This window comes from Copadichromis virginalis, linkage group LG13, assembly GCF_057382275.1.
Source record: "Copadichromis virginalis isolate Kocher_CV1m ecotype Utaka linkage group LG13, C_Virginalis_male_GT1.1, whole genome shotgun sequence".
Taxonomy (NCBI): Eukaryota; Metazoa; Chordata; class Actinopteri; order Cichliformes; family Cichlidae; genus Copadichromis; species Copadichromis virginalis.
Window position 1 is genome coordinate 16,008,053 of NC_140630.1, and position 12,668 is coordinate 16,020,720.

Consider the following 12,668-nt stretch of genomic DNA (forward strand, 5'->3'; position numbering starts at 1 on the left):
TATTTCTTCTGCATTTACAAATCTGGTGTGTCAGGTATCAGTGTTATTGACAAAATAACAATATTTAAATGAAAGAGAAGGGGTAGAGGTTTGAATCTTCAGAAGCAAAATACAGCTTTGTGATTCATGATCTAATTTCTTCTGATAGCTGTTGTTGTATTTTGCAAGTTATAAAAAATACAAGAACAGTTTACCCTATGAGGATTCATTTTTCTCAGACATATCAGAAATGAATCTACAGCAGATTACATATCCAATGTACTCTCAGATGACCGGTATGTTCACTGAAAATTCTTAGATTTGAATTGCTTGATGCTGCTGTAGTTGGTTACCTTGGGTGAACGTTTTTTCTTGGGTCTGACTTCAGAGTATGTTACTTCATCTCCAGCCTGCATTGAAGTACAAAACACAGTTTGAACATCTGTCAAACTGTAATTATGAAACCGTTTTACTTTCTCTATTCTTTTAGTATCATGTACGATGCCCACATAGAAATAAATCAGTACAACTTACCATTGCTGTGGCGGATGATTCTGCTTTGTTCTGCTCTAATAAAACAAAATGACTGTTACTGATTCTTTGTAGCAATGCACAATAACTTAAATGTTGAACTATTTCTAAAGATTTGCAAATAAATTTGAAATGGATTTTAATCAAATTTCTAGTAGACTTACTGTGTCTAATTATAAACCAGATGAACAGCATCACAATTACAATCAAGCTCAACACACTCAGAGGGATGATGAGGATCTTTGGGTCAAATGAAGATCTACAACATGCAGTTTATAAACAGAATTTAAATGAATAAGTAATAATAGCATCTGTAAAAATGTTTGTAGAATCTTTCTTACACAAAACATTTTACCACTAAATACTGCATGGAAATATAAAGAAATGAAGAAAAAATTATCTGACCTGTGTTCTTTATTTTCTTCTACTGTAGAAATGTTCCATTGTTCCATTGTAGTAAATGTTCCACTTCCAGTAACAGTATGAATAGTACTACTGCCAGTAGCAGTTGTAGGGGTAGTGGCTACATTTCCAGAAAGAACATCATCAGTACAGTACTGTAATGATTATTATGCTAATACCTCTTACAGTCCTAACACTTAGAATATGTAGAATTGCTGAATTTTTTTTTTTACCTGAGGTAGTAGTACTAGTAATTGGCTTCTCAGTAACAGTTAAATATACTGGTATCTGAATGTCCCCTCCAGCACACAAATACCAGCCACTGTCCTCTGACTGTAGTCCACTCATTGTCACTGTGAAAACATTTGGATCTCTCATATAAGCGGTCACTGTTGTTCCATCTATGGATCCAAATGATCCTGTCACACAGTTCCTGTCTAGTCTGCACCACTTCATTGCTCCAGAGTTACTGTGGTGACATCTGATGGTTATGCTTTCTCCAGTAATTCCTGTAATCCTCTGATGATCGACGTAGACACTGGGGGTACCTTGCCGATAAAACAAATATCTAATGAATTAATTAAAAATAAGAGCACATTCAGTCTTTCTGAAAAACTTACATTTTTCTGAAGGAAATGATAAACTATTTGAAATGTGCATGAAAATAGGCACTTACCACTGATAACTAACAATCGAAAATACTGTCCATAATCCTTTCCATTATCAATCTCCACCACACACCAGTAGTCAGTGTTTTTATCTGTCAGTTCGTTTATAGTAACGGTGAAAATTTTCTGTATTTTGTCATCAGAGATTAAATATTTTCCTGAAGGGTCTGCTGTGTTTGTTTTTACTGCATAGCTGCAGGATCTCCATGTACAGTGGGGCAAAAAAGTATTTAGTCAGCCACCGATTGTGCAAGTTCACCCACCTAAAATGATGACAGAGGTCAGTAATTTGCACCAGAGGTACACTTCAACTGTGAAAGACAGAATGTGAAAAAAAAATCCATGAATCCACATGGTAGGATTTGTAAAGAATTTATTCGTAAATTAGGGTGGAAAATAAGTATTTGGTCAATAACAAAAATACAACTCAATACTTTGTAACATAACCTTTGTTGGCAATAACAGAGGTCAAACGTTTACTGTAGGTCTTTACCAGGTTTGCACACACAGTAGCTGGTATTTTGGCCCATTCCTCCATGCAGATCTTCTCGAGAGCAGTGATGTTTTGGGGCTGTCGCCGAGCAACACGGACTTTCAACTCCCGCCACAGATTTTCTATGGGGTTGAGGTCTGGAGACTGGCTAGGCCACTCCAGGACTTTCAAATGCTTCTTACGGAGCCACTCCTTTGTTGCCCGGGCGGTGTGTTTTGGATCATTGTCATGTTGGAAGACCCAGCCTCGTTTCATCTTCAAAGTTCTCACTGATGGAAGGAGGTTTTGGCTCAAAATCTCACGATACATGGCCCCATTCATTCTGTCCTTAACACGGATCAGTCGTCCTGTCCCCTTGGCAGAAAAACAGCCCCATAGCATGATGTTTCCACCCCCATGCTTCACAGTAGGTATGGTGTTCTTGGGATGCAACTCAGTATTCTTCTTCCTCCAAACACGACGAGTTGAGTTTATAGCAAAAAGTTCTACTTTGGTTTCATCTGACCACATGACATTCTCCCAATCCTCTGCTGTATCATCCATGTGCTCTCTGGCAAACTTCAGACGGGCCTGGACATGCACTGGCTTCAGCAGCGGAACACGTCTGGCACTGCGGGATTTGATTCCCTGCCGTTGTAGTGTGTTACTGATGGTGACCTTTGTTACTTTGGTCCCAGCTCTCTGCAGGTCATTCACCAGGTCCCCCCGTGTGGTTCTGGGATCTTTGCTCACCGTTCTCATGATCATTTTGACCCCACGGGATGAGATCTTGCGTGGAGCCCCAGATCGAGGGAGATTATCAGTGGTCTTGTATGTCTTCCATTTTCTGATGATTGCTCCCACAGTTGATTTTTTCACACCAAGCTGCTTGCCTATTGTAGATTCACTCTTCCCAGTCTGGTGCAGGGCTACAATACTTTTCCTGGTGTCCTTCGAAAGCTCTTTGGTCTTGGCCATGGCGGAGTTTGGAGTCTGACTGTTTGAGGCTGTGGACAGGTGTCTTTTATACAGATGATGAGTTCAAACAGGTGCCATTCATACAGGTAACGAGTGGGGGACAGAAAAGCTTTTTACAGACGACATTACAGGTCTGTGAGAGCCAGAGATTTTCCTTGTTTGAGGTGACCAAATAGTTATTTTCCACCCTGATTTACGAATAAATTCTTTACAAATCCTACCATGTGAATTCATGGATTTTTTTTTCACATTCTGTCTCTCACAGTTGAAGTGTACCTCTGGTGCAAATTACTGACCTCTGTCATCATTTTAGGTGGGGGAACTTGCACAATCGGTGGCTGACTAAATACTTTTTTGCCCCACTTTATGTCCTTCACACAAGTACTTCACATGGTCTATATATTGTGACTCATAGAGACATGGGATGGAGATAGATTTTCCAGCTTCCACTGATACTTTACTGACTGTAGTTATGCTGTGAACTCCTGCAACAAGAACAAATAAATAAATATAAACAAATTAATAATCTTCATGTTTATGTTTATTTAAAACATTCTTCTTTCACTTGTCTCTTGTACATTTGGACACTTGGCCTGGCCTGTATTTATATAGCGCTTTACTAGTCCCTAAGGACCCCAAAGCGCTTTACATATCCAGTCATCCACCCATTCACACACACACATTCACACACTGGTGATGGCAAGCTACATTGTAGCCACAGCCACCCTGGGGCGCACTGACAGAGGCGAGGCTGCCGGACACTGGCGCCACCGGGCCCTCTGACCACCACCAGTAGGCAACGGGTGAAGTGTCTTGCCCAAGGACACAACGACCGAGACTGTCCTTACTTAGAGTATTGTTAAGTACAAAAGTGAATAACACAAAATGTCTTTAATGTAATAATCTGCTGAGATTAGTCATTGAAACATGAGGTATTTAAATGATTGCTGTGACCAACCTTTGAGCACACTGAAGAGGAGAAGAACGATGAGATGAGCAGCCATGCCTGTGAGTGAGTAGAATTAAAACACATGAACCACAGTCAAGTCTGGATCTATTTTTGAATTCGTATTTTTGAAACGTGCAAATGCAACACTTCAAACTGCCTTCCTCCTAGTTCCTCTACTATAAGCTGTATTTTTTTTCTGCTGTAGACAAGATATAAAAATTATCATCCACAATATTCAAAATCTTTATGAACTCATTTACTAATAAGAATATGCATTTTCATAATATAATAACACTGAAAGTGCAGGAATTGGGAGTAATATAAAAACAAAAATGTTTAAAATGCGCTATGAGTTGTCACAAAATCTGAAAATAGAGGTTAGGATAATCCTTTGATGCTGATGCTTACAGCTTATTGGGGATAATGAGATTATTTTATTTATGTGATGTTATCACCTCTTCCTGACTGAGAAAATATAATTTACAGAAAGATTAAACAGTGTCAGCCTGATCTCACTTGCAACACAGAATGCAGCACTCAGCATTTAATCCCAGACATATTTACTTATTGAGTATAATATTTCACATTGTAATTTATTATTCTTTTAGTACCATGCTCACAAGGAAATAATTCGGTGCAATAAACAGAGTGCAGCCCTGTGGGTTTTTTTTTACTGTGACAGATCAAAATGTCCATGAAAATGGCCTCGAAATTATTGTAATAAATTTACCGGTACAATAATTATTTACCTTAAACAGGTAACACTGTGTTAAAATGTCAAAAAAAATACCAAACAACTAAATACACAAAATCTTTATTTAAAATCGATGTCATGAAAGTTACGTTCTCTTTCTTGGTTATGTTATATTTCTGGACATTTTGAACACACTGAGAGGCTGTTAATGACTGTTTTGCTGTGTTTTTGGCTTAAAAAAAACTAATAAAAAAAATGTTTACTTCTGTTAAAGCTGTAAAGGATTTTCCCTCCACTTTTAAGGCTGCCTTGCACCTGGAGAAAGCATGCCCTTTCAGTATTTACTTAAATTTGTATTAACATTTCAATTAAAAGCTACTTATTTTGATGAACTGGTGTTAATTATATTTTTGTAAACTTTGAAGATTGCATTGAATGACTGGCCCAACAAAATGTCAACACCACCTTGTCCAACAAGAACTTTTAGGTTTAATCTAAAGATATGCTAAAATTTAAAGATTTACAGACCCAGAATTCATTTTTCAAAATTTCATAATTTGTAAAAACAGAGAAAAACAAAAAAACAAGAACTTCCTTCAAGTAACTAAAAAGAAATCACAGTATAAACAATATGAACACAGAATAAAAACTCTGCAGATCTGGCTCTAAAGAACTTCCTGGATTGCCATGTGGGCTCCTAATGACTTCATCCTGACTCATTTGAGTGTCTCTATCTCTCATGAGAGATACACATACTTTCCCAGTGCTCCCACCCCTTCTGGCCCACAAACATCTTTCTTTAATACTTTTTTTACATGATGTTTACTTTGTATTTTTCTTTTCTAGGCTGAAACAGACAGAATACCAGGACTCACAGATAATTGGTTACTAATATTTTTATATTGATTTTTCACAAGGGGTCCACCTGAGACTGATTCAAGATTTGGAGTTAAATGTGCTGCTACCCTTTAGAATATTTCAATATAAAGTCGTGATCTGACCAGTGGAAAAACCAACATTGCCATCCAGCACATGCGGTGAAAATATGTACAAAGAACAAACACTTCAGTGTGTGAGAAACAGTGTTGATGAAGCATGTACCCTCTGTGTGGTTTGCTGAACTATAATAACCACAGAGCTATACCACATCCTCATCATCACATTTAGCAACTTAGCTCTGAGCAGAGGTGGAAAAAGTACAGACATTCTGTGCTTAAGTAGAAGTACAGATATTAGAGTTAAAAACATGAAGGTGATTTAATCAAAATGATGCGGACAGCATGTACAGTTATGCTTCAATCATAAAAGATATGAAAAGGGCAAATATTCAGCTTTCCATTCAAATTTATTACCTTTTTTGTTGCTTTTCCTTCCTAATTGTCATATTTATTTCTGTTCTCCATCAGGGTGAAAAAAAAGGTCATCTGAGTGCATTTAATCATCAATGAAATATTTCAATACTAAGCCTTTTTATCTGTCCCTAAGTTATTGGACTTACTGCTGCAATATTTTGTTTCCTGTCCTAGTGACTCTTTTCATCTCTTTTACAACAACAAAGCTTTATTCTTGCAAAGCAGGAAAGTTTATTGCACAATTTCTTTGTTACCATTTCCTTTCTTTAAGATCACATGATTTCTGGTTTAAAAGAAATAAAGAATTATCAAAAGCATCGACACCAAAGGATAAGCCTGAACCCTATTTTCAGGATTTGTGAGAACTCATCCTGTTTAATAGATTTTTTTTTTACTGTTTTCGCTTCCTGCACTGTCAGTGCTATTATATATTATGAGAATGCATATTATTGTTTACTTGTAGCAATGTTGTGGATGGTAATTTTCATACTTAGTTTACAGCAAAAGACAGCAGAAAAAAAACATCTTATTGTATGACGAACTATCAGGAAGGCAGGTTTTAAGTGTTGCATTTGCATGTTGCTTAAATTCAAAAATAGAACCAGACTTGACTGTGGTTCAGGTGTTTTCATTCTACTCTCTCACAGGCATGGCTGCTCATCTCATCGTTCTTCTTCTTTTCAGTGTGCTCAAAGGTCGGTCACAGGAATCATTAAAATACTTCATGTTTTTCAAAGGTTAGTGTCAGTAGATGATAAAAATAATGGCTTTTAATAATTTTTAGTTTATTCTGTTTTGTACTTAACAACACTCTAAGCGTCTACATGTACAAGAGACAAATGAAGGAAGAATGTTTTAATTAAACGTAACCAATAAAATACTTTGTTCCTGTTGCAGGAGTTCACAGCATAACTACAGTCAGTAAAGTATCAGTGGAAGCTGGAAAATCTATCTCCATCCCATGTCTCTATGAGTCACAATATATAGACCATGTGAAGTACTTGTGTGAAGGACATATATGGAGCTCCTGCAGCTATGCAGTAAAAACAAACAAACCAGACCCTTCAGGAAAATATTCAATCTCTGATGACAAAAAAGAACAAATTTTTACTGTGACTATAAAAAATCTGACAAATCAAAATACTGATTACTGGTGTGTGGTGGAGATTAATAATGGACCGGACTGCGGACAGTATTTTCAACTATCAGTTACCAGTGGTAAGTGCACATCTCTATTAAAATTTCAAATTCTTTACAATGTCGTTTTTTGGAAAAAAAATAAAAAAAAAAATAACATTTTTTAAGACTGAGTATGCACTTGTCATTCAAAGCTAATGAGAATCAACATGAAATCTTAATCACCTATATTCTTTTTATTCAGCACTGAAAAAAGTATTGGCATTTTGGGTTTTTTGCTTTCTTTAAACTGAATTTTACTTGAAGATACCCCCAGTCTCTACGTGGATCATCAGAAGATTACAGGATATATTGGAGAAAACATAACTATTAGATGTCACCCGAGTAACTCTGGAGAAATGAAGTGGTGCAGGCTGGGCAGGAACTGTGTGACAGGATCATCTGGATCCATAGATGGAACAACAGTGACCACTCATATGAGAGACCCAGATGTTTCCACAGTGACCATGACTGGACTAAGGTCAGAGGACAGTGGCTGGTATTGGTGTTCTGAAGGGGACATTCAGATACCAGTATATTTAAATGTTACTGAGAAACCGATTAAGAGTGAGTATTGCAAGTTATCAAAGATTTTACATGTAAATGAATTCAATACTTTTATAAATATTTGTACTTTAGGTTTGTAACTGTTACAGTACTCTTGTTATAATGTTCTACTATGTTCTACTTCTATATCTACTACTCATACTGTTGCCATAAGTGAAACAATTATCAAAATGGAACAATTCTACAGTACAAGAAAATAAAGAACACAGGTCAGATATTTTTTTATATTTATTTGCAGTATTTAGACGTAAAATATTTTAAGGGATTATGCATACAAATTTTTACGGACACTATTATTACTTGTTAAAGTAAACTAAATTATGTTCTCAACCTGTATGTTGCAGAGCTTCATATGACACAAAGATCCTCATCATCCCTCTGAGTGTGTTGGTCTTGATTTTAATTATGGTGTTGATCTGGTTTATACTGAGTCACAGTAAGTCTTAATGGAGCTTGATTTCAATCCACACTAAATTTTCTAATGAATATTAAGAACTGAATTAATAGTTAGGTTATTGAGCATTGTTACAGTGAGTCAGTAACGGCAATTTTGTTTTGCTAGAGAAGCGCAAAGTAGAATTATCAGCGACAGCAATGGTAAGTTATGCTGATTTATTTCTCTGTGTGCACGGTACATGATACTAAAAACATATTTATGGCAGATGTTTTAATTGTGTTATGTTCTTCAATGAAGACTGGAGAGGATGTAAGATACTCTGAAATTGGACTCAAAGAAAATAGTTCACCCAGGGTAAGTGCCATCAAGAAATCAAGTTTCCAATTTTCAGCAAAGATTTCATCTGAGTGCTTGCTACAGATCCAGACTATTTGATAATGAAAATCCTCATAGGGTAAACTGTTCTTGTGTGTGTGTGTGTGTGGGGGGGGGGGGGGGGGGGGGGGGGTTACAACTCACAAAATAAAACAACATCAGATGAAATGAGAGCATGAGTCACAAAGCTGTATTTTGCTTCTGGAGATTCAAACCTCTGTCCCTTCTTGTTCACTTAAATATTGGTATTTTATTAATTTTGGCACCCTGCGCTTGCTACAGGGCACTCAGTGTGTCTAAATGCATTGTATTATGCTCATTTCACACAGGTGGACAAAGAAGTGATATACTCTGAAATTAAACCTAAGAAAAAAAGTTCAACCAAGGTAACCAACTGCAGTGCTATCAAGAAATGTTTACAATTTTCAGTGAACATATTGGCCATCTGAAAATATACAGTAGGTGTAGACTTCTTGATGCATGCTCAATCATCCAGGTAAGTAAATCTCCAAAAGTCGATTCTGTTCATGTGGCCGTAGCGTTTTCAGTGGGAAAAACGTTTTGTCACTCATCCAAGTGACCTCTTCAGTCTCAGCTGACTGCAGGTTTCCCCAACCTTATAAACAGTACATTTGCATAATGACCGAAACTAGAAGGAACAATGGGCTGGGAGTTCAGTTCCTTGACCACTAATACAAATACTCATGACCATTGATCAACAACCACCGTTCAAAGACCGCTGATCAATGGCCATGAGCACCATTCACATAGAGTTGGGGAATGGCTGCAATCACAGCATTGTAAGATGGCGAAAGATGTACTCTTAGGCCCCCTCCTCGATTCAGAAATGGTCTTTCCCTTTTCACATAAATGTCTCCCATTACTGATGGAAATCTCACAGTCTAAGAAGGCTAACCTGCCACTTTTCATATCCTCTCTGGTGAATTTGATGTGTCAGTCCACAGAGTTAATGTGATCCGTGAAATGTGGTACGTACTGAGATTTAATTTTCACCCAGGTGTCATCCACATACCTGAACCAATGACTTGGTGGTGTAGGATAACAAAGCCCTCTTTTCCACTTCGTCCATGTACAAATTGGCCACGATGGGTGAAACTGGGGAGCCCATGGCACACCCATGTTTCGGACTGCAGAACTGACCCTTGTATGTGAAGTAGGTGGAATGAAGACACAGTTCCAAAAGCAAACACACTCGGTCGATGCTGAGGTTGGGGTCATCCTGTAATCTCTAACGAACTACCTCCAACGCTGACTGGGATGCAAGTGAAAAGAGATGTAACATCGTACGAGACCATGGTTTCATCTGCCATCATAGTGACATCTCTCACCTTCTCAACAAAAGCCAAGGTGTTCTGGATGTGGTGTTCAGAGCTGCCTACCAGCGGGGTGAGATTCGAAGCCAGAAACTTAGAAATGTTATAGGTGACCGAGTTGATCATACAGACAATTGGTCTTAAAGGTGCACCCTGTTTATGTATCTTTGGTAAACCATACAGACTTGGTGTAGACTCCCCTGGGTATAGCCTGTGGTATGAGGTCATGTCGATAGCCTTGTCTTGTTCTAACTGCTTCAGACAGTCTATCAACCTCTTCCTGTAACCACTTCCTGGGTCTCGTTTCAGGGGCTCATAAGTATTTTCGTCACTGAGCAATGACACAATTTTCTCATGATAGTCTTTCTGGTTTCGCAAAACTGTGCACCTACCCTTGTCTGCCGGAAGGATGATAATGTTGTTGTCATTACTAAGTAATGTGAGTGCCTTCCTCTCCTCCATAGTGATGTTGTCTGCTGGGGGCTTTGCATTCCTGAGAGAGGCCCAAACTTTCGTCTGTAGTTCCTCTGCTTCTACTTCTGCAATATTGTTGTTTCGACATTGCAGTCAGTTTAGACTGAAGAAGTCAAAGATGAGTGACGAAATGTTTCTCCCACTGAAAACGCTAGGTGCAGATGAATAGAAGCAACTTTTGGAGATAGGTTTAGTCTATTAGAGATTGATTACTAATATGTTACCTCATATAGTAAACTGTTCTTGTGTGTATTTTATAACTTGTAAAACACAGCAACAGCTACCAGAAGAAGACATAATTCATAAAGCTACATTTTCCTTCTGATAATTTAAACCTTTAACTCTTATAATGAATTTAAATATTGATATTTTTCAACAACACTGACACCTTGCAGTAGTACTAGAGTGCTTCAATATTGTAACACACTACGATTGCAGATTTATATATAGGAATACTTTTTTCCTTAAAGCTCAACAGAAGTGTAAAGTGCTCACTTTCTATTTCTGTTTCCCCCTAGAGTTTATTTGCTGAATGTGACGTGGAACTCACGTATAGTTCTGTTGTTAAGAAACAGCGCATTAAATGGGTAAATATTAAAAGACCTGAAGCCAACCACACACTAGATGTCACTTCCCTTTATCTCTTAATTTGTTCAATTATTTTGCTTGTTGTCCTAGTGTTTCATGATTTCTTTTTTAATTTCGTCACATTTTTCTTAGCTTTTTCCCTAATTGTCCCATTTGTTTCTGTTCTCAAACAGGATGAAGGAAATTATACAGAAGTTTCGGAGCATTAGAGCATATTAGCTAACAAGCGTTGAAATGTGCAAACATTAAAATCTTTTTGCAGTTTTTACTTTTTTATCTGTACCTATATTACTGAAGTATTGTCAGATAAATGCTGCAATGTGTCAGGTTGTGATGTAGTAGCTTTTTTCTTCTCCTTTTAACTGCTTTGTAACAAATTTTATTCTGCATAGCTGCAGATTTATTCAAAGAAGCATTGGCCAGTTTGCTTGTTCTTTTTCAAGATCATTGATGTGATTCTTAGTTTTGTAATAAAAAGGGATTGTAATCATCAGCATCAACATTTCTATTTGTCTGTTAGATATATTATGTATCATTATGTTTATGAATATATTGTTTGTGGTTTGTATCTATCGATCGATAGATAGATCAATAGATAGATGCCTGTGCACTGCCTGGATTGACTACAAGAAGGCCTATGACTCGATGCCCCACATCTGGATCCTGGAATGCCTAGAAATATACAAGAACAATAGGACTCTAAGAGCCTTCATCAGGAACTCAATTCACCATCAAGTGTGGGATCTACCAAGGAGATGCTCTGTCCCCACTTCTGTTCTGCATAGGCCTGAACCCCCCCAGTGAGATCATCACTGGCTATGGATACCGACTACGGAGTGGAGCAGTTGTTAGTCACCTCCTCTACATGGATGACATCAAGCTGTATGCCAAGAGTGAACAAGACATCGATTCACTGATCCCCACCACCCAGATGTATAGCAATGACATCAGAATGTCATTCGGACTGGAGAAGTGTAGCTGGATGATAACAAAGAGAGGGCAAAGTATTCAGAACTAAGGGGATCGAACTACCAGAAGGCAACATTGCAGACATAGAGGACAGTTACAAGTGCCTGGGGATACCGCAGGCAAATGGGAACCATGAAGAGGCAGCTAGGAAAGCTGCAACCACCAAGTAACTGCAGAGGGTCAGGCAAGTCCCGAAGAGTCAGCCGAACAGGCTATTAACACCTACGCTCTGCCCCTGATCAGGTAACCTGCTGGGATAATAAGCTGGCCAATAGAGGAGATGGAAGCCACTGACATTAAGACCAGGAAGCTCCTGACCATGCATTGGTCACCCCAATTCCAGCACCCTGAGGCTGTATGCTAAGTGGAAGGAAGGAGGCCAGGGAATGGTGAGTGTCAGTACCACAGTCCAGCATAAGACAACAAACATCCATGAATACATAAGGAAAATGGCTCCAACTGACTGCATGCTCAGTGAATACCTCAGGCAGCAGAAACCCAAGAAAGAGGAGGCAGCTTCATGGAAGGACAGGCCCCGGCACGGTATGTACCACTGGCAGATCAAGAAAGTGGGTGACATCCAGAAGTCCTACCAGTGGCTAGCCAAAGCTGGACTGAAAGACAGCACAGAGGCACTAATCATGGCAGAATAGGAGCAAGCTCTGAGCAAGAGATTCATAAAGGGTGAGGTCTTTCACAACAGGCAAGACCCCAGATGCGAGCTGTGTAAAGATGGCCCTCAGACAATTCAGCACATAACAGC

The 12,668-nt window shown here is 38.4% G+C and overlaps 2 protein-coding genes across 2 annotated transcripts; one reads left to right on the forward strand and one right to left on the reverse strand.

Moving 5' to 3' along the window:
* Nucleotides 1–281: 281 nt before the first annotated feature.
* On the reverse strand, nt 282–4,034 carry LOC146695417 (polymeric immunoglobulin receptor-like). Its single transcript, XM_085478540.1, has 8 exons — nt 3,989–4,034; nt 3,398–3,515; nt 1,589–1,791; nt 1,110–1,460; nt 916–931; nt 675–769; nt 514–548; nt 282–389 (listed from the first exon to the last, which is right to left on the reverse strand). Exons 1-8 carry the CDS (start codon nt 4,032–4,034, stop codon nt 282–284), a joined length of 972 nt encoding a protein of 323 aa, XP_085334666.1.
* A 2,645-nt stretch (nt 4,035–6,679) lies between these two features.
* LOC146695418 (polymeric immunoglobulin receptor-like) lies at nt 6,680–11,423 on the forward strand. Its single transcript, XM_085477551.1, has 9 exons — nt 6,680–6,762; nt 6,923–7,243; nt 7,469–7,768; nt 7,956–7,977; nt 8,113–8,365; nt 8,463–8,519; nt 8,870–8,926; nt 10,867–10,935; nt 11,110–11,423. Exons 1-5 carry the CDS (start codon nt 6,750–6,752, stop codon nt 8,213–8,215), a joined length of 759 nt encoding a protein of 252 aa, XP_085333677.1. The 5' UTR covers nt 6,680–6,749; the 3' UTR covers nt 8,216–8,365; nt 8,463–8,519; nt 8,870–8,926; nt 10,867–10,935; nt 11,110–11,423.
* The last annotated feature ends 1,245 nt before the right edge of the window (nt 11,424–12,668 follow it).

Bases quoted from the DNA above. Each gene is read 5' to 3' on its own strand.
- LOC146695417 (XM_085478540.1), bottom strand. From the start codon at position 4,034: ATGGCTGCTCATCTCATCGTTCTTCTCCTCTTCAGTGTGCTCAAAG. The intron at 1,792-3,397 runs TAAAGTGGGGCA...TTTGCCCCACTG, and splicing joins AAGTACTTGTGTGAAGGACA to TACATGGAGATCCTGCAGCT. The intron at 390-513 runs GTAAGTTGTACT...ACTTCAATGCAG, and splicing joins AATCATCCGCCACAGCAATG to GCTGGAGATGAAGTAACATA.
- LOC146695418 (XM_085477551.1), top strand. The intron at 7,244-7,468 runs GTAAGTGCACAT...TTTTACTTGAAG, and splicing joins TCAACTATCAGTTACCAGTG to ATACCCCCAGTCTCTACGTG. The intron at 7,769-7,955 runs GTGAGTATTGCA...ACAATTCTACAG, and splicing joins TACTGAGAAACCGATTAAGA to TACAAGAAAATAAAGAACAC.